General features: G+C 45.1%; 1 protein-coding gene across 1 annotated transcript in view; it reads left to right on the top strand.

Moving 5' to 3' along the window:
- Positions 1-2,883: 2,883 nt before the first annotated feature.
- The window catches only part of LOC128901883 (single-stranded DNA-binding protein 2-like), a 149,479-nt gene continuing 128,186 nt past the window's right edge, over positions 2,884-24,176 (top strand). Inside the window, exon 1 of the mRNA XM_054184036.1 lies at positions 2,884-2,942. Within this exon, the coding sequence (XP_054040011.1) occupies positions 2,884-2,942 (59 nt within the window). The remainder of the gene's footprint in view (positions 2,943-24,176) is intronic.

Raw genomic sequence — 24,176 nt, 5'->3', positions numbered from 1 at the left:
TACTGTTAGGAAAGCAACTATAATTCTGTGGCATCATCATCCATCTGCTGCTTTCTTGATCAAGATGTCCCCGGAGTCAGTCTTGCTACAGTTACTTATCTCTGATGCCAGATAAAGGGAAGTTTTCACAGAGGTGTTAGAGGGGCAAGCATTATCTCAGTAGTCGAGGGGTATCCTTTTCTCTTCAGGGTCGGTGCTGTCGTTGCCCTCCTTGCAATGAGCTGGAGTCCTTTGGTCATGCTTACTTAACCATGACTATGCAGTATACAATGTAAACTATATCTATCTATATATCTATCTCTAAATTGAAGAGACGTGTATTTGACGGGTGGACCACTCAGTGGATAAGGAATTGGCTGGATGGCCACACTCAGAGAGTTGCGGTCAACGGCTTGATGTCCAAGTGGCGACCAGTGATGAGTGGTGTTCCTCAGGGGTCGGTACTGGGACTGGTGCTGTTTAATATCTTTGTTGGGTACATGGATGTTGGGATTGAGTGCACCCTCAGCAAGCTTGCCGATGACACCAAGCTGTGTGGCACGGTCGACACACTGGAGGGAAGGGATGCCATCCAGAGGGACCTGGACAGGCTTGAAAGATGGGCCTGTGTGAACCTCATGAAGTTCAACCAGGCCAAGTGCAAGGTCCTGCACCTGGGTCACGGCAATCCCAGGTACAAATACAGGCTGCACGGAGAATGGCTTGAGAGCAGCCCTGAGGAGAAGGACTTGGGGGTGCTGGTGGACAAGAAGCTCAACATGAGCTGGTGATGTGCGCTCGCAGCCTGGAAAGCCAACTACATCCTGGGCTGCATCAAAAGAAGCGTGGCCAGCAGGGCAAGGGGGGTGATTCTGCCCCTCTACTCTGCTCTGGTGAGACCCCACCTGGAGTACTGCGTCCAGCTCTGGAACCCTCAGCACGAGAAGGATATGGACCTGTTGGAACGGGTCCAGCGGAGGGCCACGAAGATGATCCGAGGGCTGGAGCACCTCTCCTATGAGGACAGGCTGAGAGAGTTGGAGTTGTTCAGCCGGGGGAGACCTTATAGCAGCCTTCCAGTACCTAAAGGGGGCCTACGAGAATGGTGGGGAGGGACTCTTTATCAGGGAGCGGAGTGATAGGAGGAGGTAATGGTTTTAAACTGAAAGAGGGGAGATTTAGATTAGATATTGGGAAGAAATTCTTCACTGTGAGGGTGGTGAGGCACTGGAACAGGTTGCCCAGGGAAGTTGTGGCTGCCCCATCCCTGAAAGTGTTCCAGACCAGGTTGGATGGGGCTTTGAGCAACCTGATCTAGTGGGAGGTGTCCCTGCCCATGGCAGGGGGATTGGAACTAGGTGATCTTTAAGGTCCCTTTGAACTCTAATGATTCTATGATAGATATATCTTAAGAAAGTTCATAAAATTTCATACTATAACGGCTAATTGGTACAATAGTTAGGGAATGAGATTTTCCTAACAATTTACAATGTGGCCTTACTAAGAAGCACTCTGAATGCTTGACATTAAACACTAAAAGCCCCCTTGGGTTGCACACATGAGAAGATTTACAGGATTAGTCATATATTTAGAAAGATAAACATGTATCAAAATCTGAAAAAATTGGGATTATACTTGAGTAGCAACAACAAAAGTCTTGAAACTTTGAGGTACTTAAAAAACCCAAGAAATAAATGGTAGCAGTGGTTTCTCTTCCTATCATGTCTCAGGAGCATGCAAATTTTTGAAATGTACCTTTAAAAAAATCTTAAGGTTTTGATAATGTTTTTTTTTAAGCTTTTGTAAGACATACTATTTTGATTCAGTATGTCTACTGTGATACCCTTCCTAGCTGTGCTAGAAGGGCTTGAGCTTTGGTGCTCAAGGAATGTAGGAGCTGAGTAGATTTCTGTGTGAGGGCAAACATAGATGCTCAAGTAGTTTGGAGCCTGACAGAGCTACATGTGCTATAGCTTGGGGGGAACTGTGGGTACTAAAAGAGGATTTGAAGCTCAGCACGAAGGGATCTAGGTGGAAGGGCCCATGAAGCGGCCTCTAAGGTGGTTAGAGGGCTCAGGGGCAAGGGTCCTGCAGTGCCAAGGCTTGGTGCGGGCTCCCACATTGTGCAGGATGTGTAGAGCATCTCCAGTGGGCCAGAGGAGGCACAATAGGTGTGGCAGACCCTAAGGTAGTTTGGGGCCGGGTGTCAGGGCCCTGCAGCTGCTGAGGGGACTTCTGCAGGGAGTGGGGGTCACCGTGCATGCCGAGGGCAGTTGGGGTGGAGAGGAGGAGAGGGATGGAGGCAGCTGCAGGGCCACTCTAGATCCCAGGGCAGAGGCCACTCCGTGCCGGCTTTGCCCCTAGCCTGCAGGGAATTGGGGGTGAAGCGCACTCCACAGCTGGTTGAATGGGCTAGGGGTGCCGGGGAGGGCGGCAAGTGAGTGGCGGCCTGTGCAGCTGGCTGAACAACAGGGAGACTGTGAGCTGCCTGGTGGTACTAGCTGTGGAGTCCAGTCCGTGCTTTCTTTCTCTCCTTCGTGCTCTCCCTCGCCAGTAGCAACGGAGGGCGAGTAGCGCGCGCTCGGAACAGCGAGTTGTTTAAAATCCTTCTAGAACCGTTTCTAATTCCCCCTTGCACCGCGGAAGAGAGAGCGCAAGCGGGGGAGGGGAGGGAGGAGGAAGAAGGAGGAGGAGAAGCAGCAGAGAGGGTGGGGGGAGAGAGGGGAAGGAGGAGGAAGCAGTCTGTCCTGTTCTCTGCCTATCAATCACCGCGCGGGAGTGTACCCTCCTGCGCGGCGGGCCAATGGGGGGGGGGGGGGGGCAGCGTCTCCATGGTGACGGGGCTGTTCTCGGTGACGTTGAGATAGGTTGACAGGTGCGTGACAGTTGGAGCTCTCTGCAGGCATGTACGGCAAAGGCAAGAACAGCAGCAGCGTCCCGTCCGACAGCCAGGCCAGGGAGAAGTGAGTACAACCTGCCTGACCGGGCGCCTACACACGTACATACCTTGCACAACGTAACTTTCCTGCTCGCGCGTGATATGGCCGGGTGCGCGCTCCGGGAAAGGAGGGGGGAGCCCGTGAGGAGCGGTAGGGACCGGGCGGGAACGGGCCGGGGCGGCGGGAAGTAGGGAGGAGTTAGGCCGCGGAGGCCCTGGGTCTTGCACCGCGGCGGGCAGGGAGGCACGACATGGGGGCTGGGGGCGATGTGGAGGGAGACGATCGAGGCTGCCTTTTGCGCGGCGGGCGAGAAGGGTCCGGGAAGGGGTTCCTCAGCACCCCGCGGCGGGAGAGGTGGCGGGACAGGAGGAGCCGGCAAGGGCTGGGTGAGTGGAAAGGAGGGAAGCATAGGTCGTGCTGGCGGAGACCATCGCCCGCCCCCTCTTCCCCCGCTCCTCAGCACGGCGGGATGTGGAGTCAGGGAGGACGACCGTCAAGCCATCGGCGCGCGAGGGCAAGGACAGAGGAGTGCACTTGGGCGCTCCTTCCTCCTGCCCCAGCGGGGCCAGGGGGTGTTTGTGGCAGCGTAAGGTTTTGGGACAACTTTGATAACAAAGAGCTTCGGCCCGGCTGCTGGAGATGGTGCTGCCGCTGGGTGGGGGCGGGGGCATCGGGAGCCTCCCACCACTGCTTTATAACTCTGGCTCTCAACTTTTCATCGGGACCACGTATCTTCCTGCCCCCTCCCCTCCTTTGTCTTCCTCTTCTCCGCCTGGCTGGCCCTGCCAGCCGTGTCCAGGCCCGGGGTGCGGGCACGGAGTGAAGTGCATCGTTCTCCAGGAGTTAAAATGGGGTTACTGCAAGCAGGGGGGGAATGCTTGCGTGGGATATTGTGTTTCAAGAGACAGGGGAAAGCAGTGGTGTGTTCATTGTTTTGTTTATTTTTAGTCCATTAAAAAAACCCACAAAACAGCAAAGGCATTAGAAGAAAGCAAACGGTCCTTCAGATATTATAACGTTATACATTACTTGCAGATATAGTAGGTGCAAAATAACTGGAAGGAAAAATTACTTTTGAGTACTGTCTCTTTAAGTTCACTGTAGTTGCAGCTTTGCTTTGCATTACTGAGATTGGTTTAGCACAGGCTGGAGGTGATGGTTGTGAAGGAGGAAAAGCAGAATAAAGTGAAGGGGGAGGAGAAAGTGTATAAGTGGCTTTAGCCTGGTAAAGGCTACTGAATCAGTCTGCTGCTAGAAGGTTGAGAGAGGCTGTTGAGAGAATCAAGTGACCTCTAACCGAAAATATGTTTGCATGTGTCTTCTGCAAAAACAGTATTGCTTCAAAATTGCATTTAACATGACAATGAATAGTCCAAACATGAGTGATGAGTTTTCATTCAGGCAGGTTGCCTTGAGCCTTCAACTAGAAGTGTTTCGGGTTTGGATTTTTGAGGTGGTTTTGTTGTTGGTTTTTTTTTGTTTTGGGGGAGGTGGGTTTTGCTACAGTATTTTAGGGACGCAAGAAGTCGGGCATGGGAGGCAGGAGGCCAACTTGGCTAAGTCAAGACCAATAGCCACACTATTGCTGATACAGGCCAGGATGCTATTGGCCGCCTTGGCCACCTGGACACACTGCTGGCTCATAGTCAGCAAGCTGTTGACAAATACCCCCAGGTCCTTTACCGCCAGGCAGCTCTCCAGCCACTCTTCCCCAAGCTTATAGCATTGCATGGGGTTGTTGTGGCCCAAGTGCAGGACCTGGCACTTGGCCTTGTTGAACCTCATACCATTTGCCTTGGCCCATCGATCCAGCCTATCCAGATCTCTTTGCAAAGCCTTCCTACCCTCAAGTTGGTTGACACTCCCACCTAACTTGGTGTTGTCTGCAAACTTACTGAGGGTGCACTCGATCCTCTCATCCAGGTCATTGATAAAGATATTAAAGAGAAATGGCCCAGTACTGAGCCCTGGAGAACACCACTCGTGACCAGCTGCCAACTGGATTTAACTCCATTCACCACCACTCTCTGGGCCCAGCCCTCCAGCCAGTTTTTAACCCAGCAAAGAGTACTCCCATCCAAGCCATGGGCAGCCAGTTTCTCCAGGAGGATGCTGTGGAAAACGTCAAAGGCTTCACTAAAGTCTAGGTAGACAACACCCACAGCCTTTCCCTCATCCACCAAGCGGGTCACCTTGTCATATAAAGATAAAAAGAAAATTATTTGATTTGTTTGGACTGCATCCTGGAGGGGCTGGGGGTGGCCAGGGGAGGGGGCCCATGGACATCCTGGGGGGGGTCCCAGGGGGTCCTGTGTTAAGTTAAAAGGTTGCAGTAATCAAGACCATAACATCCTATTTTATTTTTCTTTTCTTTCCTTTCCTTCAAATTCTCTATTTTCTGAGGAAAATAAACTGAAACTTTTTGTCATGGGTCTTCTCCCCACCCCCACCCCCCATTACTCTAGCTGCTTGCCTCTGGATTCTTGTCAGTTTTTCTCCATCTTAGAGTCCAGATCAGAGCACAGAACTGAACAGAATGAAATTGCTTCTCTTTGGATATAATATATACTACTTGGTTTTTATATATAAAACATTGCTGTTAATACTCCCTAGAATGTTTGCTCTTTTTTTTGTTTTGTTTTTCCCCAACAAAATTATCCATTTTGCAGTCCACATGCCCTCCAGGTTCTTTTTTACAATACAGCTGCCTAGCCAATTATTTCATATTTGTGCATTTGTTTTCTTATTCCCGAGTGTAGAGTGTAGTACTTTACATTTGTCTGCATTTAGTTTTCTCTTATTAACTTTCCCATCTCTGTTCATGTCCCCAAAAGGGCTTATAATATTTCCCAACTTGTCATCTATGCTTTTATATTTCTACATCCAGCTCTAATGAAAATCTTTTGATGGAATCGGTTCAGGATAGCAAGAGCCTTCTTGAAATGTCCTCTCATTTGTACTAATGTACTGATAGCTGATTATTTTTTCAAGCAGCTGTACACCATTTTTTTTCATTTCATGAAGACTGTCTCCTTTGCTTACGTAAATGTCATGTGATGAGTTAAGAATCAAAACTCTTGTATCTTAACTTTTAGTAAGCTATCCACTTGTTCTTTCTTATTCATTATGCAGTTACCCATTAATATAAACCAAACTGAGTGGACAGATTTTTTAATATTTTTTTTCTTAACAGATGATGTGGGCTCTTTCTTATCTATGTATCCTAAGGGTGTTTATAAAATTGTTTCTGGATTTTTTTTCTGTATGTTTTTGATAGTAAAGCTGATGTCTGCACTAATTTTTGTATTTTTATACATGCAATGGCATGTTAAGATTTCTGTTGCTTGTTGGTTTTGTTTTCTCCAATACCAGACTAATATAATATGTGTAAACAGCCTCTGGAATAGGGATGCAAAACTGTGTGACTGTCCTCACATGAGCACTCTTGACAGTTGGACTGAGAAGTTGGGCGGCTCATTTCTGTTTGTCTAAAACTTGCTTTCTTTTCTGTACAATGGCAGAGCTTCATCTTATACTGTGGCAATTAAAGCATAGTCCTGGAATACGGGATATGTGAGTTTGAATTTATTCTGAAGTGGGAAGTAAATTCAGATCTTTTTTTTTTTTTTCTCCCCCTGTGGATTTGGGATGTGGAAGTCAGGAGCAGCCTTGGCTGCAGCGACTATGAGATGGTATTGTTCAGGATCCTAAGAGGAGGGAGCAGGGCAAAAAGCAGGACCACAGCCATGGATTTCAGGAGACCACACTTGGGCCTCTTCAGGGATCTGCTTGGAAGACTGTCCTGGTTTGAGTCCCATGGAATAAGGCCCTGGAGGGAAGAGGTGTCCAGGAGAGCTGGTTGATATTCAAGGATCACTTCCTTGAAGCTCAAAAAAAGTCCATCCCAACAAGTAGGAAATTGAGCAAAGATGGCAGGAGGCCTTCATGGACGAACAAGTAGCTCCTGACTGACCGCAGACATAAAAAGGAAGTGTACAATGTTAGGTGATGTTAAGAGTGAGGCTGCCTCCTCTGGCCACTCTGGCCCAGGACTCCCTCCTGCCTGCATGCTTGAGCCCAGCCTGCTGCACCCAGGGATCCGGGGTCTTTGCCCAGGCTGAGGGATGCAGCTGTCGCTTTCCTATTTGCAGATTCAACCAGTAGCGAAGCTGAGCACATATCCTAGAGACAGACATAGGACATACATAGACACACACAGGACACTGACATGGCCGGTTACACAGATGGCCACAGATAAGGCACTGCCTTCAACGGCATCTACGTATAGGACTCACATAAAACATAAACATAGACAGCCAAGTCCCCTTCCTCCTCTTTGGCTGGCAGAGATAGGTCTCCAGTGAAGGCACACACATGACACTCTCTAGGTTTACAAGAACACACACATTCACGGCATAGCCCCTCTGCTTGGTACCCCTGCCCGGATCCTGTGCCCTCTTACTCGCTTCATGGGTCCCCTATTCCCTGGCTAGTCCAGTTTGATGCTCACTTGCTCACAAACACGTATGCACTCACACACTTGTCCCACAGGCATTCCACACTGGGCATACTGGCACAGATCCCTGCCTGCCTGATACCCCTGCCCATATGCGAGGCCCTCCTCTGCTACTTGTTGGCTAGCCAGCTTGAAGTTTGCTAGTGAATCACACATGCACACGCACCTCACTTCCCACCCCCCGCCCTGCCAGGTTTGGGGAAGATACAGACAGTCAGTCCCCCAGAAGCTGGCACTGGGTGCATAGGCTGTGACCTGCTGTCCTGCTCCAGCCAATGGTGCTGAGCCCCTTACTTGCCTCACTCATGCCAGTTCCCCCCAGTAGCTGGTGGTCAGGACACACACCATTTGCGTCCTAGCAGCTGGTGGCTGAGGCCCCCACTCACTCTATTAGATGACACCACAGGCTGTGGGGCACCTATAACCCTGGTCTGACTCCAGTAGTTGGCACCCAGTCCACTCATGCCAGTCTGCCAGTACCCCCAGTAGCTGGCACTCCAGGCTCAGTCTGTAGGCCCTTCCCTAGATCCAGAGAGATATGGCCCCTCTAACTACTGATGTTAGGACCCCCACTCCAGTAACTGGTGCCATGGGGCGCCTACACCCCTGGTCTGACTCCAGTAGCTGGCACCAAATCCATTCATGCTGGTTCCCCCCAGTGGCTGGCACCTAGTCCTTTCAGTTCATACACACATGCACACATACGCATGCAGTCATGTCAGGCCCCCAGTAGCTGGTTTTTCAGGACATATGCTGTTCACAACCCAGTTGCTGGAGGTTAAAGACCCCTGTTTGCTCCAGTAACTGATGCTGAGACACACCCCTACCCCCATTTGCTCCAGTAGCTGGCACCACAGGTTGCAGGGTGCCTACACCCCTAGTCTGACTCCAGTAGCTGGCCCCAAAGTCACTCCCCCCAGTAGCTGACACTCTGGGCACAAAGCTTGTAGGACCCTCCCTAGATCCCAAGACCTATGGCCCCTCCAACCCCCACTTGCTCCAGTAGCTGACACCAGAGGCCTGGGGTGCCTACACTCCCAGTCTGACTCCAGTAGCTGGTACCAAATTTCACTCACAGACACACGCACAGAACTCACCAGTAGCTTGTATGTAGTTCTCTCAGCACACACACACACGGGATACAGAGTGAGATTACCCAGAGAGATAGTTAAGAAAAGATTTAATGAGAAGATATAAGAAGATAAGACAGACTGTGGTCATCAGGCACAGGACTTAGCCAGATGAGTACTGACTGGCACCTTTTAGACCCTTTTCTGTCTACCCCTCCCTCTTTGTCACTCCCTGCTCCCCCTTCCCCTGCACATTGTCTCATCAGCTGGAATATTCCACACTCTCTCCAACATCCTGGACCCTCAGGTTTGTATCCTCATCAGTTGCAAAGTCACAGTTTGCCTGCAGTTTCTTGATAGTCCCTCAATTAGCATGACCGACCAGGTTTGTTTCTGGTTGTCTTTGTTAATGTTAATTGGTCAGGTTTTATGGAAGGAGTATCAAGTTTGTATTGGGTATTAATGGAAAGGTTTTGGTAGTAGGGGGTGGGCTACAGGGGTGACTGCTGTGGGAAGAGGTCAGGGACTGCCCTGTGCCAGTCACAGCTGGTTCCAGACAGCTCCGCAGCAGATCCACCGCAGGCCAAAGCTGAGCCAATCAATCAGAAGAGTTTGTGGTGCTTCAATGAAAACATATTTAAAAAAAGGGTGGTAAAGGCCAAAAAAAGGCAACAACAAGGGAGAAAGGACCAATAAGCCAGAGCAGTAGGAGGCATTCCATAGTGGAGCTGGTAACACCCACAAAGGGACTGTGGCCCATGGATAACCCATGCTGGAGCAGACAAAACAAATAAAAAGGAAGCAGTAGAATAATAGAATAAGAAACAAGTAGCAGCAGAAAGAAACTCCTACACCCTGATCCCAACCTCCTGTGCCACTGGTCACCTCACCAAAGGGACTGAGTTCAACCTGCAGTGATAAAAAGGGGAGTGGAGACTAGGAAGTGGGGGGAGAGGTATCTGGAGTGAGGTTGAGCCTGGGAAGAGAGGAGGAGAGCTGTTTTCCCTAAGTATTTAGATGTATGTCATCTTTGTTTAGAATAGAACAGAACAGAATAGAATAGTTCAGTTGGAAGGGTCCTACAACGATCATCTAGTCCAACTGCCTGACCACTTCAGGGCTGACCAAAAGCTAAAGCATGTTATTAAGGGCATTGTCCAAATGCCTCTGAAACACTGACAGGCACGGGGCATCGACCTCCTCTCTAGGAAGCCCCTTCCAGTGTTTGACCACCCTCTCGGTAAAGAAATGCTTCCAAATGTCCAGTCTAAACCTCCCCTAACGTAGCTCTGAACCATTCCCACGCTTCCTGTCCCTGGATCCCAGGGAGAAGAGCTCAGCACCTCCCTCTCCACGTCCCCTCCTCAGGAAGCTGTAGAGAGCAATGAGGTTGCCCTCAGCCTCCTTCTCTCCAAACTAGGCAAACCCAGAGTCCTTAGACGCTCCTCATAGGACATGCCTTCCAGCCCTCTCACCAGCTTTGTTGTCCTCCTCTGGACGCATTTGATTACCTTAACATCCTTTTTAAATTGTGGGGCCCAGAACTGCACACAGTACTCAAGGTGAGGCTGCACCAACGCTAAATACAGCAGGATCATCACCTCTCTTATCCGGCTGGTTATGCTGTGTTTGATGCACCCCAGGATGCGGTGTGCCCTCTTGGCTGCCAGGGCATGCTGATGACTCGCACTGAGCCTGCTGTCGACCAGCACCCCCAGATCCCTTTCTGAAGGGCTGCTCTCCAGCCACTCCTCTCCCAGTCTATACTAGTGTCTGGCATTACTCCCTCCCAGGTGCAGAATCCGGCATTTGGACTTGCTAAATTTCATGCCACTGATGATTGTCAAATGCTCCAATCTATCCAGATCCCTCTGCAAGGTCGTTTTTCTCCTCCCTTCAGAACTGCATTATTGGGTGTGTCACCCTGCCCTGTTTACAGTGTGCAAAATATGTTCGTATGGGTGAGTTACCTCTGTTACTGTGTTTTGAATACTTTCCTCCTTAATGTAGCTTGTTTTCAGCAGGGAAGGGAAAGAATTTATGTTGGTTTGTTTCTTTATTTCTGTTAGAGCTCTGTTAACTTCTTGTTGAGGGAGTTCTTGATAATTTTAGCCTGAGGTATTTAGATATGTTAGCCTCTTTATATATTTTTCCCCTGATAATATATTAATTGGGGGAAAAAATGTCTCTTGTTAGTTAGTATATGCCAAATTGCCTGTACTTATTCCCAGGAATCTGAACATTTCAGAATTTTTGGGGAAGTTTGGGTCCTGGTCTAAACTGTGACAAATATTAGAAAAATTTTCTCATTGAATCTTCTTCTTTATTTTTAAGATAATGTATTTACTATTAAAAATGTATGCAACTGATATTCTGCTCAAAAACCCACTTAAATCAGAAATAAATAAACTAAAAGGTTCAAAGAATCATAAAATGGGAACTCTTGTTATATTATTATTTAAATCCATAAATAATATGAAAAAATGTTATTTTTTTCAATTATCTTTTGAACAGCAGGACGCTCTGTCTTATTCCTAAAGTTACTGTTTTATTGATTGCCTGTCTTAGTCTTATATAGTTCTTTAATATTCCAAATACTGAACTTGCTGGCACATCTTGTATATACAGCATTTCCAAGTTTCTGAATAAACTTACCCCTCCATGAAATTTATATCACTTTTACTTTGAAATAAAACACTTCATATTGACCTTTTGCATTTAGGAACATTAAACTGTTTGTTACAGTTTGGGACAGGTTGGCCAGTGACAAAGTGACAGATGCTTTCCCCCACCTCTTGCTCCAAGGAGAGGAAGGAGAGAGATAAAGAGATTTGTGAGTTTAGAAGGAACTAAACTACTTTAATGAAAATATTAATAATATAATAAAAAAGGAAATAATGAAATAAATACTCTATATATATCAATTTCCCAGGAAGATGCCACCAGCAGGCACTGGGGAAGTCCCAGACTGGACTAAGTGATGGATGGGAACCAGATTCTGGATCTAGCTTCAGGAACCCACAGATCAGGATCAAAGGCAGATGAACAGACAGGGTCTTCCTCAGACATCAGCCATTGAAAAGAGCAGGCCATTGAAAAGATTAAGCCCTTGCTCCCTCAGCTTTTATGCTGAGCATGGCAGATGGGCTGGAATACCCGATTGGTCAGCTTGGGTCACCTGACCTGTCCCCTCCTCCCCACAGGTGCGACCCCTCCATGGGGTAAACAACCAGGTCAGCTGACCCTGGTTGCCACAGCAACAAGTGTGAGCAAGAGCCTCTCTCCCTGAACAGAAAGTGGGCTCTGCTCCACCCCAAACCAGGACACTGTTTAACCATAACTGTACAAATTTTGTTATCATAGATTCTTTTTTTTCTCTAACAAAATTGTACAACCTGTTTTGAAACTTGTTTGAATAGTAATTCTGTTTGAATCATTGGAATAACATTTAATTAGGCAAATGATTCCTTCAAATCCGAGAATGTTGTTGTTATCATTAAACTTATTACTGATTATACCTGTGTTAGCTTGTCTCACTGAAATATAATGATTCTAGTAAATACTCTAAAGGTCTCCCTGAAGGGCGTAGGGAGTGGGGGAGGCAGAAATCATGTTCAGTTTAAAAAGAAAATTAAATGGTATTTGCTGTTGGATATAATTTGTCCATATTACCTTTTTCGCCTTATCCACTCTAAGCTATTCTATTTATATATGGTAATATATTATATTGTTCTTACCATATCCACTTAGCAATCTGATGCAATTCTGCAGAGTAGAGAGATGACTTTGTGCAATCTATGCAAAATCTTTGTCTGAAGTCCTTTGTTTGCCAGTCTGGTTTATAGTAAGTTAAAGCCTCTAGAAGGTTGTCAACAACCACAAGGTTATATTCTATTAACTGGGACCAGCTGGGTACAAGTAAGTATTGGCAAGTCTACAGCAGCTCTTCACCATACAACTATTCCTTTTAGGGAGCTTGAACCTTCCAGTAGTTGTTTACAAAGCTGAATCCTTAAATCTGGCAGCTAAAATAGTAGAAATAGTAGTGGTCTCTTTTATTTATTTAATCCTAACTTCCCTGCTCCTCTGTGGTGGGTTGACCTTGGCTGGCCACCACGTGCCAACCTAGCCGCTCTGTCAATCCCTCTCCTCAACTGGACAGGGGGGAGAAAAATATGATGACATACGACATGGGTTGAGATAAAGACAGGGAGATCGCATAGCAATTACCATTATGGGCAAAACAGACTCAGCTTGAGGAAATTAATTTAATTTATTGCCAATCAAAATCAGAGTAGGATAATGAGAAATAAGAATAAATCTGAAAGTACCTTCCCCCCACCCCTTCTTTCTTCCCGGGCTCAACTTCACTCACAACTCTTCTACCTCCTCCCCCTAGCGGCTCAGGGGCACAGGGAATGGGGGGTGTGGTCAGTTCCTAATGCTTTGTCTCTGCCGCTTCCTCCTCACACTCTTCCCCTGCTTCAGCATGGGGTCCCTCCCACAGGAGACAGTCCTTCACAAACTTCTCCAATGTGGGTCCTTCCCCACAGGCTGCAGTTCTTCATGAACTGCTTCAGCATGGGCCCTTTCCACAGGGTGCAATCATTTGGGAACGGACTTCTCCAGTGTGGGTCTCCTGCAGGGCCACAGGTCCTGCCTTATCTTGACCCATGAACTTTTCATCATATTTTTCTCCCCCATTCTTTTGAGAAGGAGGAGTGAGAGCAGCTTAGTGGGTATCTGGTGTCTAGCCAAGGTCAACCCACCACAGTGTGTATGTGTATATGTATTTATTTACATAAAAGGCATAGTTTCATGCAAGCGTTAATCTAACCTGTTAGCCCACATAGAACAAATGGGAGATAATCACTCATTCTGGTACCAGACAGGTCAAAATTGTATTGAGCTTTGGAGTAGAGTGCTCAGTAAAACCAGTTGTTACCAAATATCTCATGTAAATCTTGAGTTCCAGCTTACTATGCTTGAAATTTAGTCCTGTTGTTGTAAAGTTAGCACTGACACACAGAAAGGTTTTTATGTTATGTTCACCTTGAATGAAATGTAAAAAGCACTTTGGAGGGATAATCTTCCATTGTTATCTGCAAATGTGACAAAAAGGCATGTGAAAGAGAAAAGCAACAGCCTAAAGAACTGCAAGTTGGGTTTGAGAAGGTGTTTTTAGAAATAACATACAAATACTTGGAATAGAAGAAGCATTGAGGGAACTTGTTACTGTTTAGAGTACTGTATTAAATGATGAAAATTGAGATTGACATCGCAAAAGCTAACCTGAGAGTTCAAGGAAAGGAACTTTTTTGTATTGGCTTGATTTTACGATTGTGATATCCATTTCAAGATTATATTAATCCGCATTTCCATGAGCTATTGTATTTCTAATTGTTAAAAGATGTTCAAATCTACATAAATAAGTCATCTTGGCATTTGATGTATGTTGTTATTGAATAAGCACCAAGAAACTTAAACCAAATCTTAACAGGGATGTTATTTAAAAAGCATGTCTTCTTTAAAGACAGTAAAGTCAGTTTTTCTGTGTTCTGAAGAAATAGTTTGATCAAAACTCTTTAAAAAGTCACTGAGAAGAAATTAAAAAACCTGCTCAGGCAGTTTTTTGAACCTGAGTAGTAAAGTAGTATTTATATTTAAATAAAACATTTTTGAGTGCCTTTTGAGCCTTAAATTTATTTTCTACTATTATTACAGAGGATGTTTTGGTAAAATGCCTTATCACTGATCATATTTTGGAAAATGTATTTTGAAACTCTCCTTAGCAAAACTAACTCCATCCCTAAAGTCCTTGCAAAGAGCTCTCCAGCATTTTTTAATTGTAATGCTTTGAGTCCTTTGAGATATATTCACTCTCTTTTTCTTTGTTGACAAGCTAACAGTAGTACTTTTTAGCTATGCTTGATATGCCACTGTTGGTATTCCCTATGGGTATTAGTGCTTTCAAATGTGCTTCCATAGCTGGAGTCAGGTGTAGACTCATGCAGCCGTATTAATAGGTGTGCAGTGTTGCAGTGCGTCTGCCTATTGGAGCATAAGCCTTGATGCTAACTTCTGGAAGCTTAAATTGTTTTGCTGCCAAGACCCCATTTGTGGGTTTTTTTGTTTGTTTTTGTTTTCCTTCTTCCCCATCTTAAAACCTGACCGTGACCTTTTGGAGTCTTCTTGTTCTTTACTGTTTTGCTGCTTTGGGTACACACTGCAGCATTCCATTTTGGCATTATGACAGTGGCTTACAGTCTATGTCTCCTGATTTGCCTGCTTATAAAATGTCAACAAAGTTAATTTGTAAACTAAATTTGGTTATGCCTTCAAAAGGCAACAGATTCTAGTAGTTCTTGTAATCCCTACTTACAGAACTGAGAAAATATAATTTGGGGACCTAGGTACACAAAAAAAGCAAAATCTAAGACAATTTTTTATGAAGTGAATATGTACTATACAAAAATGCATTCATAATTGGTAAGAGCAAAATAGCCAGTCTGAATTGTGTCCTACACATGGTAGAATTTCAGTCTGTTTGATGCTTGGATCTTTTGAATTTTGATTTCAAAATAAGAAGTACTCAGCCAGAGGTTGTCCCAGAAGTGGTTTGCATATTTTCCCTTGGTTTTATTATGAAAAAATAGCGTACCATATCAGTTTTTCCACCATCAGTATGGAATCAAATACTTTCATCCCTGTTGTCCAGTGTCTGCTTTCTTCCTTTGTAAGACCAGCAAGTAGAAGCAATTTGGTCATTTAGCAATAAAATTCTCTGGATTGCTCATCACACTTGGTAGTATAGCTTCACAACTACAGGATTTTAAAATTACTGGGTTGGTTGGTTTTTTTGCATGGAACAACTCTGTGTTAGCCAGATTGTGAAATACCTTCCTTCCACTGATTAAATTGTTTCTGTTTGGAAAGTATTCTCACTAAACATTTCTGGGACGATATTGAAACTAGCCTTTTTTATGCCTTACTTCTTGAAAGAAAATATTTCCAGTAATTTCCAGTTTGAAGTTTAAGCAAATTATCTGTAAAGTTGTAAAATATGTATGTTTGTGCAGTAGACTATCCCCTCAGCAGTTTGAGAGAGGACTTGAAGCTTAACATAGACTGCAGCTTGTAGATGGATGCTTCAGTTGCAGAGAAATTGCAGGCAAATGCTTATAGCTTTCCATCAGGTTAGCCAGATGTGTGAAAATTCAGCAGACAGGTGTAATAGGGCTGGCAGCCATATGTTAGTTGGTAGGTCTGATCATATCAAATTGTGTGCAATTGACCTATAGATGCAAACTGCAGTGATTTGAAGTTTTTGTGCATGACATTTTGCAGGATCAAGTTACGTGTGCCAAAAATTTCTGTACCTATACTATGTAGAGTATCTTTGGGGTTTTTTTAACTTTATTTAGTATATTTTTTTAAGGGAAATACCTTGAATTCTTTCACTTTGGTCCCTTGTGCAGAACTTCTCTCCCAACATGAATAGCAAACTCAAAGCTAATGGTGTGATTCTTCCCAGGAATCAGCATAGTAGCTGCCCATTTTGGAAGGGAAACTTTCCAATTCAAATGGATCCTTAGTTGTCATCTTATTGAACCCAGAAATTTAGAAAGGTGAAACTTAATATTACACCTTTGAAAACTGCTTTTCCTGGTGGCCTCAATACTCTGATGTTGGTTGAGCCTGCACCATTCTGTGCGCTGTTAAGCAGGCAAGCAGTTTTCATGATCTCTGCAGAGAAAATGACAGAAAGAAAAAAGGAAGTGCATAAAAGTTAATGTTATAGTTGATAGCGTGTTATCTGCAACTCTGGAGTCGCAAAGCATTCGAAGGCAAATGACTCAGCCTCCAAAATAAATAAGGAAAGCCATTCTGAACTTGGCAGTTTGTGGTGGTGAAATGGGACGCTTTAGAAAAAGCATAGTGTTTTCTCACATATGCATTGACAAGACATTCAGAAGTACAGGCTCCAACTTTTGCAAGGCAGCGGCATTGGACAGGTAATGAATTTACTGCTGACTCCATGCTGGACATCCAGATTGAAACCTCCTGGTGTCAGCAGCTTCATCACAGTCTCTGCCAATGCTGAAGCTGCCCTTAGCACCAAAACAGGTCTCAGCACTACCATACTTTGGGCACCATAATGTTGCAGCCAGAACAGCCATTGGATTCTACTCTTCATGGAGGCCATGATGATTTACACTGAGGGCATGCTTCCTAGCCTGACTAAAGTCAAGGTCTGCTTTCCCCATTTGTAACACCACCAGTTCTGTCAGAGAAGGAAATTTGATTTTATTGAAGTAGAATTCATGTGATCTGTTATTAAGAAGCAGAGCCAATGTTATGTTCTTGGCTTGTCTGATCCTAAAAAGTGAACATTCGTGGTGCTAGAGATTGTTTCTGAGTGGACTGTAAATCCCTGGACCATTTCTTTTTCCCTTTTCAAAAGACGTGTACTAGACTCTTCAGTTCTTCCAGGTTCAGAAAATACTTTGTCTTGTTTCTTAGCGGTGTTGAGGGAATATCATCAAGTCCTCTCAACTGTAGTATAGCTGTCTTACTTTACGTATTCTTTAACCTGTTGTTTCCTATTACTGTGTGTATTGCTGTTGTTGCATTTAAATAATAATGCTGTCTTTTCCTGTTTTGTGAAGGTGGAAACAAAGAAGGCATTAAGACTTCATACTTGACATTCTTTCCTTTATGCTCTTTTTTCCATTTAATAGTAGAAATCTAGTTCTTTGGTGGTATAAAATATGTTCTTGCTGCCTTATTGATGTCCTTGCTAATTGAAACTTATTTTGGACTTCAGTCTTTCTGATTTTGTCACTACATGCTCCTGGTGTTCCTAAATACTGTTATGTCATTGTTTTCTTTTTTGTTGTTGCACCTTTTTCTTCTGTCACTGAGGAATTTGTGATGCAGCCAAAATAGAATCATAGAATGTGTTGGGTTGGAAGGGACCTTTAAAGGTCACCTAGTCCAACCTCCCTGCAGTCAGCAGGGACATCTTCAACTAGAGCAGATTGCTCCGAATATAAAAAAATAACCTCATATTATTTCCTATCTTACTTCTATGTGATATTTGCCATTGTGTTGTTTGGGTTTTGTTGTTGTTTGGAATCACTTAAGATGTCTTGCACTCTTTTCTTCAGGTTATTTATTTAGTCAAGAAATTCTTTCCACTAATTCCCTGAATTTGTTTGACAAATTCAAACAGGCTAACAGACAAACGTTTATTCTGATGCTTTCAGGACTTCCTCTCTCTGCTATCATTTTATAACCAGTCACACAAATTACTTTCCACCATTACTTTTTAGATAGATACTCAGGGAAATCATCCCATATGATTCCCATAAGATTGATGACGTGAACATATTCTTGCTTGTCTCTTCCTTCTTTTTTCTCCCTCCCTCTTTTGAGACTGACTCTGTTTCATGATTCTTTTGTTGCTCCTGGCAGTTTACTGTTTTATTCTTTTGTGATAATGACCATTATTTCAGCTTGCCATTGAGATAATCTGCCAGCCAGGAGTGTTAATAAGAGTCAGTCTTTGTCTATCTGGTTCTAAAAGGAAACTTTGTGATGAAATTCAGGAAGTAGTTTTCTAATAAATTGCTGAGATTCAATTTCATCTAAACCAGTCAGTAAACTTAGAAGTGTTTTTTCTAAAACTTTGTGCTTCTTAGTAGAGGAGAATCTGTGTTTTAGAAATCTCTACAGCTGTATGCTGCTGTCTGAACCCAAATTCTTCAGCTCTTTCCTATTTATTTGTTACCACATGGGTATGCTGAAAAGCCAGACATGATCGACTCAGAAGCTTTCCAAATAGATGTCTGTGGATTTCCACCTGTTTCCAGTTGGCTGCCATGTAAGTCTGTAAGTACACTGACCTCAAGCTGCTTCACTAATATGACAGATTTTGATACTTAAAAAGAACTCTTTAGAGCATCTAACCAACTGCCAAAGAAGAACATGTTTTTGATGTTAGCTGGAGCAGGCAGTGAATGGGAAAGAACAATACAGTCTTTATTTGACTAATTATCTGCGACTTCTCATGCTGTTGTACAAGAAGTATGCTGCTTGCTAGTTGCCTACAGCGGAATTAGCCATGATATGCTCTAAAAGAAGAAAAAAACCCCAATTATTTGACTCCTACAGCCCTGCCTGTATTCCCATCCAGAGTCCTTGTCTCCAGTTCTTCACTCCACATTATAACAACTTAGATATTAGTTTCCTGTTGTCTCACTGTTTCAGCTTTGAAGAGGGGAGTTGAGGTTTCAGTGGCAGTGATACCTGGTAGTCCTTATTGTTGTGGAACCACCACATTTGATAAAGATATTAAACCTATACTTTCTGAGAAGAGCTAAGAAAACTGGCAAAAATGTGGACCCTTCTAGTAGCTAGATATTCAGAAATACTGTTTTCCTCATATGAATGAAATACAGTTATTTCCTACTTGCCTTGTGTAGTAAGTGGAGCTGATTCACACTACAGCTTCCAACTAGCACTGATTTGAGATTAATCTAATTCATTCTTGGGGAACTGGCTGTATACATTCACGCTTCCTCCTTTTTCTCTGCCTTTTCCTGGTACTGCTGAAAACAGAGAATACTTTCTCCTGAAAGGATAATTCCATGCTGTTAGCTCTCCTTACTGCTGGGGCAGGATGCATTTCATTATACTCTTTAACCATAGTAAATTACATAGTAGGGAAAAATAGCATGTAAAAATTTGTTACTATCCCATTTGAAAGAAGCAGGGAAGACCAAAGTTATCACCTTTATTACCAGGAAGAGGTGGACCCTCCTATATTTATAAAGGTGTTGAATTTTCTCAACTTTCTTTTTAAAAAGTGTTTTACTGTTTAACATTTTTAGCTGACATTTAACAAATTTTATAGTTAAGTTGAATAGTTTATATGGTTAACTGGAACTTGGATAAAAGAAGAATGATTGCCAAAGGAACTACTTGAACATTACCTTAAAAATACATTTGTTCTTATAAAATGACAAGTCTGAGATTCTAGCCGCAAGGAAGAATGAAAGGCATTTTGTGGCTGCTCTGGCATTTGTCTGACCTTCAACAGGCTGATTCTGCTCACTACTCAAGCAGAAAACTATTTACTTTTTTGGTTGGGTTAGTTTTCTAACCACTTTAGCTGTGGATGGGAGAAGAAATGAGGGAGTAGTGGGAAGAGGACACTTGCTCCTCAGTGTCAGTGAGTGTTTGGATTAACTCACCCTTCTTTCCTGAATTTACAGGAAGGAATAGGCCTATTTCAGCGTAAATAGCATGCCCTCACAGTGGAGAAGCATAAATGGCAAAGGCCACATCAGCAGCAGACTAGCTTAGTGTTGGACAGCCATGCGAATCAGAATAACAGGTTGGAAGAGACCTCAGGGATCATCTGGTCCAATCCTTCTTGGCAAAAGCACAGTCTAGGCAAGATGGCCCAGCACCCCGTCCAGCCAAATTTTAAAAGTGTCCAATGATGGGGAACCCACCACTTCCCTGGGGAGATTATTCCAATGACTGTTGTCATTGTAAAAAAATTTCCTTGTGTCCAATCAGAAACTCTCCAGGAGTCACTTGTACCCATTACCCCTCATCTTTTCCATGTGACTCCTTGTAAAAAGGGAGTCTCCATCTTCTTTGTAGCCACCCTTTAAATCCTGGAACATGGTGATAAGGTCTCCCCTAAGACTTCTTTTCTCAAAGCTGAACAAACCCAATTCCCTCAGCCTTTCCTCATATGGCAGGCTTCCCAGTCCTTTGATCATCTTTGTGGCCCTTCTCTGGACCCTCTCCAGCCTGTCCACATCTTTTTTGTATAGCGGGGACCCAAACTGAACACAGTATTCCAGGTGTGGCCTGAAAACTGATGAGTAGAGTGGGATAAAGACTTCTTTATCTCTGCTGATGATGCCCTTGTTGATGCAACCCAGCATCCTGTTGGCTTTCTTTGCCGCAGCAGCAGCACACTCTTCTCTCATATTGAGCTGCTTGTCCACAAGGACCCCCAGGTCCCTTTCCACAGAGCTGGTCCCCAGACAGGTAGATCCCAGCCTGTGCTGCACTCCTGGATTATGTTTTCCCAGGTGCAAGACCTTACACTTGTCCTTGTTGAACTTCATCAGATTCATAAGATTCTTGTTAGCCCACTCTTCCAGCCTCTTCCTGCCTCTTCCTGCAGGGTGGCTCTCCATTCTGAAGTGTCTGCTTCCCCACTCACTTTGGTATCATCAGCAAACTTCATCAGGGTACACCTGATCCCATCATCCCAATCACTTATGAAGATATTAAACAGTGTTTGACCCAATATAGATCCCTGGGGGACCCCATTTGTGACAGGTTGCCAGTTTGAAAAGGAGCTATTTACCACCACCCTCTGGGTGCGGCTGGTCAGCCAGTTCCCCACCCACCGCACAGACCACTTGTCTAGACCATACTGAAATCACTGCACCCAAGGCTATCACTAATCGAGATATTACAAAGCAGGTTTTCTTGGTTTGTGAGTAGCAAGTCCAGCAGTGCCTCATTCCTGGTTGGCACATCTAACATTTGTATGAGGAAGCAGTCCTCTACGCATTCCAGGAACTTGATGGATGACATGTGAGCTGCTGTATTCTTCTTTCAACAAATGTCACCCATAAGAACCAATGGAAGAAAAGATAACTTGGGCACCAGTACTTGCACCCCCAGGGCTTTATAGTCTTCTTTGATTCTGCCCAGGTTCCAGCTTGCGGTGTCATTCTTGCCCACGTGAAAGAGTAACAGTGGATAGTAGTCTGTGCTCTTGACAAGTTGTGGCACCCTCTCGGCAACATCTCAGACCTTAGCTCCCGGAAGGCAGCATACCTCACGTGACTCCCTGTCAGGCCGGCAGGTGGGTGTCTCAGTGCCCCTTAACAGAGGGCCACCCACTATGAACACTCGTCGTTTCTTTTTATGGTATCCACTGTGTACTGCTGGTACAGTTTCTCCTTGCAGACCTTGCTTGTGGGTGTCTACAGCTGTTAAGCTTCATACCTGGTTTTGGTTGTGATGATGGAGGGTGGGGACGGAAGCATTCCTACTTTTGTGGTTCACCAGGGTCCAAGATGCCTCATTCTCAGTGGTGTCTGCCACAGGAGCATGGTTCTGAAACCACTTATCTATCTCTGTCTCATCGATCCAGCCTGTCCAGATCCTTCTGCAACGCCTTTCTACCCTCAAGCAGGTTGACACTCCCACCTAACTTGGGGTTGTCTGCAAACTTACTGAGGGTGCACTCAATCCCCTCATCCAGATCATTGATCAAGATATTAAAGAGAACCGACCCCAGTACCGAGCCCTGGGGAACACCACTCGAGACCGGCCGCCAACTGGATTGAACTCCATTCACCACCACTCTCTGGGCCTGGCCCTCCAGCAAGTCTTTTACCCAGCGAAGAGTACTCCCATCCAAGCCATGGGCAGCCAGTTTCTCCAGGAGAATGCTGGGGAAAAATCATAATCTGTACATAATCTGTTAAGCAGAGGTAGTGGCAACTGAATAAACTGAAAGAACAGGACAGTTGAAAGCTACATAAAAAACACTCTGAAAATACAAAGTCAACTAGAATTATTTTCAGCACATGTTTCAGTTTTCATTTGCATCTATCATTTGCAAAGGAAATTAAAGGTAGCCCTATTTCTGACAATTGCAACAGTTGATGCATTTGATGTTTAACAATTTTCACATAGCTATATTGTAGGAATAATGATGTGGCTGTAATGGCCTAAGAGAACAAGGTTTGTAGGAAGATATACTATATTTTGTTACACCAGCAAATATAGCTGGAAAAAGGATACGAACTTCCAGGCATATAAGCCTTACTTCTCTTTTAACCATTGACTAGGAAGTCTGTGAAAGTCTACTGGTAAACTTCTTGAGGAATATATGTGCAAAACATAGCTGTGAAACCTTAGAGGTCATCAAGAAAATGAGCCTTTTGATGAAGCATTTAGAATTTGGGAATCAATGAAAATTATCCCATTCAGAATTAAGTATACAGAAGGAATGTTTTAATATTGTGGTATTTTGGATCTGTAGGAATTTCTACAAGCTGAGACCTGTAGACTAGTATCAGTCGCCAAGGTGAGCAGCTCTGGTGACAGCCCAATCCACAGTGGAGCACCCTTGCATGGTGCACAGGGGGGTTTTCCAAACTGGGGGAACCTCAGGGGGAGCCAAGAGAGCCGACAGGAGTCTGCATCTCACACAACAGCAGCTGATGAGACCTGTGTGGGGCCAACAGCAATGGTGGCCAAGCCCCCCCCACATATAAAAGAAGACTTTAGGGAGCACTAGGGACCAGGAGTGCCGCAAACAGGGTGGACAAACAGGGAAAGGCATGTCAGCAAAGGTGTGGCGTGGCATGGCACAGCAGTTTGCATGGAAGGGTGCTGAAGCTCTGGGAGCTCAACCAGGGAGCAATAGTATCAACCCAGTAGAAAGCCATGGCATCTCTAAGCTCTGCACCCACCATGACTGATGCTGCTTCCCAGACAGAGCTCCAGCAGGAATATGCTACTGTCCAGATGACAGGCTGCAGGGTGTGCCCTACTCTTATGCCAGTATGGGATGGCAGTAGTAAGCACACCTGTGGGAAGTGCGCCCAGGTGGAGGAATCATAGAATCATAGAACCATAGGGTTGGAAGGGACCTCTGGAGATCATCTAGTCCAACCCCCCTGCCAGAGCAGGGTCACCTTAGAGCAGGTTGCACAGGAACACGTCCAGGCGGGTTTTGAATGTCTCCAGAGATGGAGACTCCACCACCTCTCTGGGCAGCCTGTTCCAGTTCTCTGCCACCCTCAAAGTAAAGAAGTTCCTCCTCATGTTTAGGTGGAACTTCCTATGCTCAAGTTTGTGCCCATGACCTCTTGTCCTGTCACTGGGCACCACTGAAAAGAGCCTGGCCCCATCCTCCTGACACTCCCCCTTTCAGTATTTATAAGTGTTGATAAGGTCCCCCCTCAGTCTTCCTTTTTCCAGACTGAAGAGACCCAAATCCCTCAGCCTTTCTTCATAAGAGAGGTGTTCCAGTCCCCTCATCATCTTGGTAGCTCTCTGCTGTCCCCTCTCCAGCAGTTCCCTGTCCTTCTTGAACCAGGGAACCCAGAACTGGACACAGTACTCCAGGTGCGGCCTCACCAAGGCAGAGTAGAGGGGGAGGACGACCTCCCTCGACCTGCTGGCCACACTCTTCTTGATGCACCCCAGGATGCCATTGGCCTTCTTGGCCACGAGGGCACATTGCTGGCTCATGGTCATCCTGTTGTCCACCAGGACTCCCAGGTCTCTTTCCACCGAGCTGCTCTCCAGCAGGTCAGCCCCCAACCTGTCGTGGTGCAGGGGGTTATTCCTCCCCAGGTGCAGCACCCTACGCTTGCCCTTGTTGAATTTCATAAGGTTCCTCTCTGCCCAAATCTCCAGCCTGTCCAGGTCTCCCTGAATGGTGGCACAGCCTTCCACTGTGTCAGCCACCCCTCCCCCCAGCTTTGTGTCATCACAAACTTGCTGAGGGTGCCCTCTATCCCCTCATCCAGGTCATTGATGAGTATATTGAAGAGGACTGGACCCAGTACTGACCCCTGGGGAACACCACTCATCACTGACCTCCAACTAGAC

The sequence above is a fragment of the Rissa tridactyla genome, chromosome W (genome assembly GCF_028500815.1).
Source record: "Rissa tridactyla isolate bRisTri1 chromosome W, bRisTri1.patW.cur.20221130, whole genome shotgun sequence".
Taxonomy (NCBI): domain Eukaryota; kingdom Metazoa; phylum Chordata; class Aves; order Charadriiformes; family Laridae; genus Rissa; species Rissa tridactyla.
Note: the sequence above shows the minus strand (reverse complement) of the source record. Positions and strands in the feature narration are given on the sequence as shown.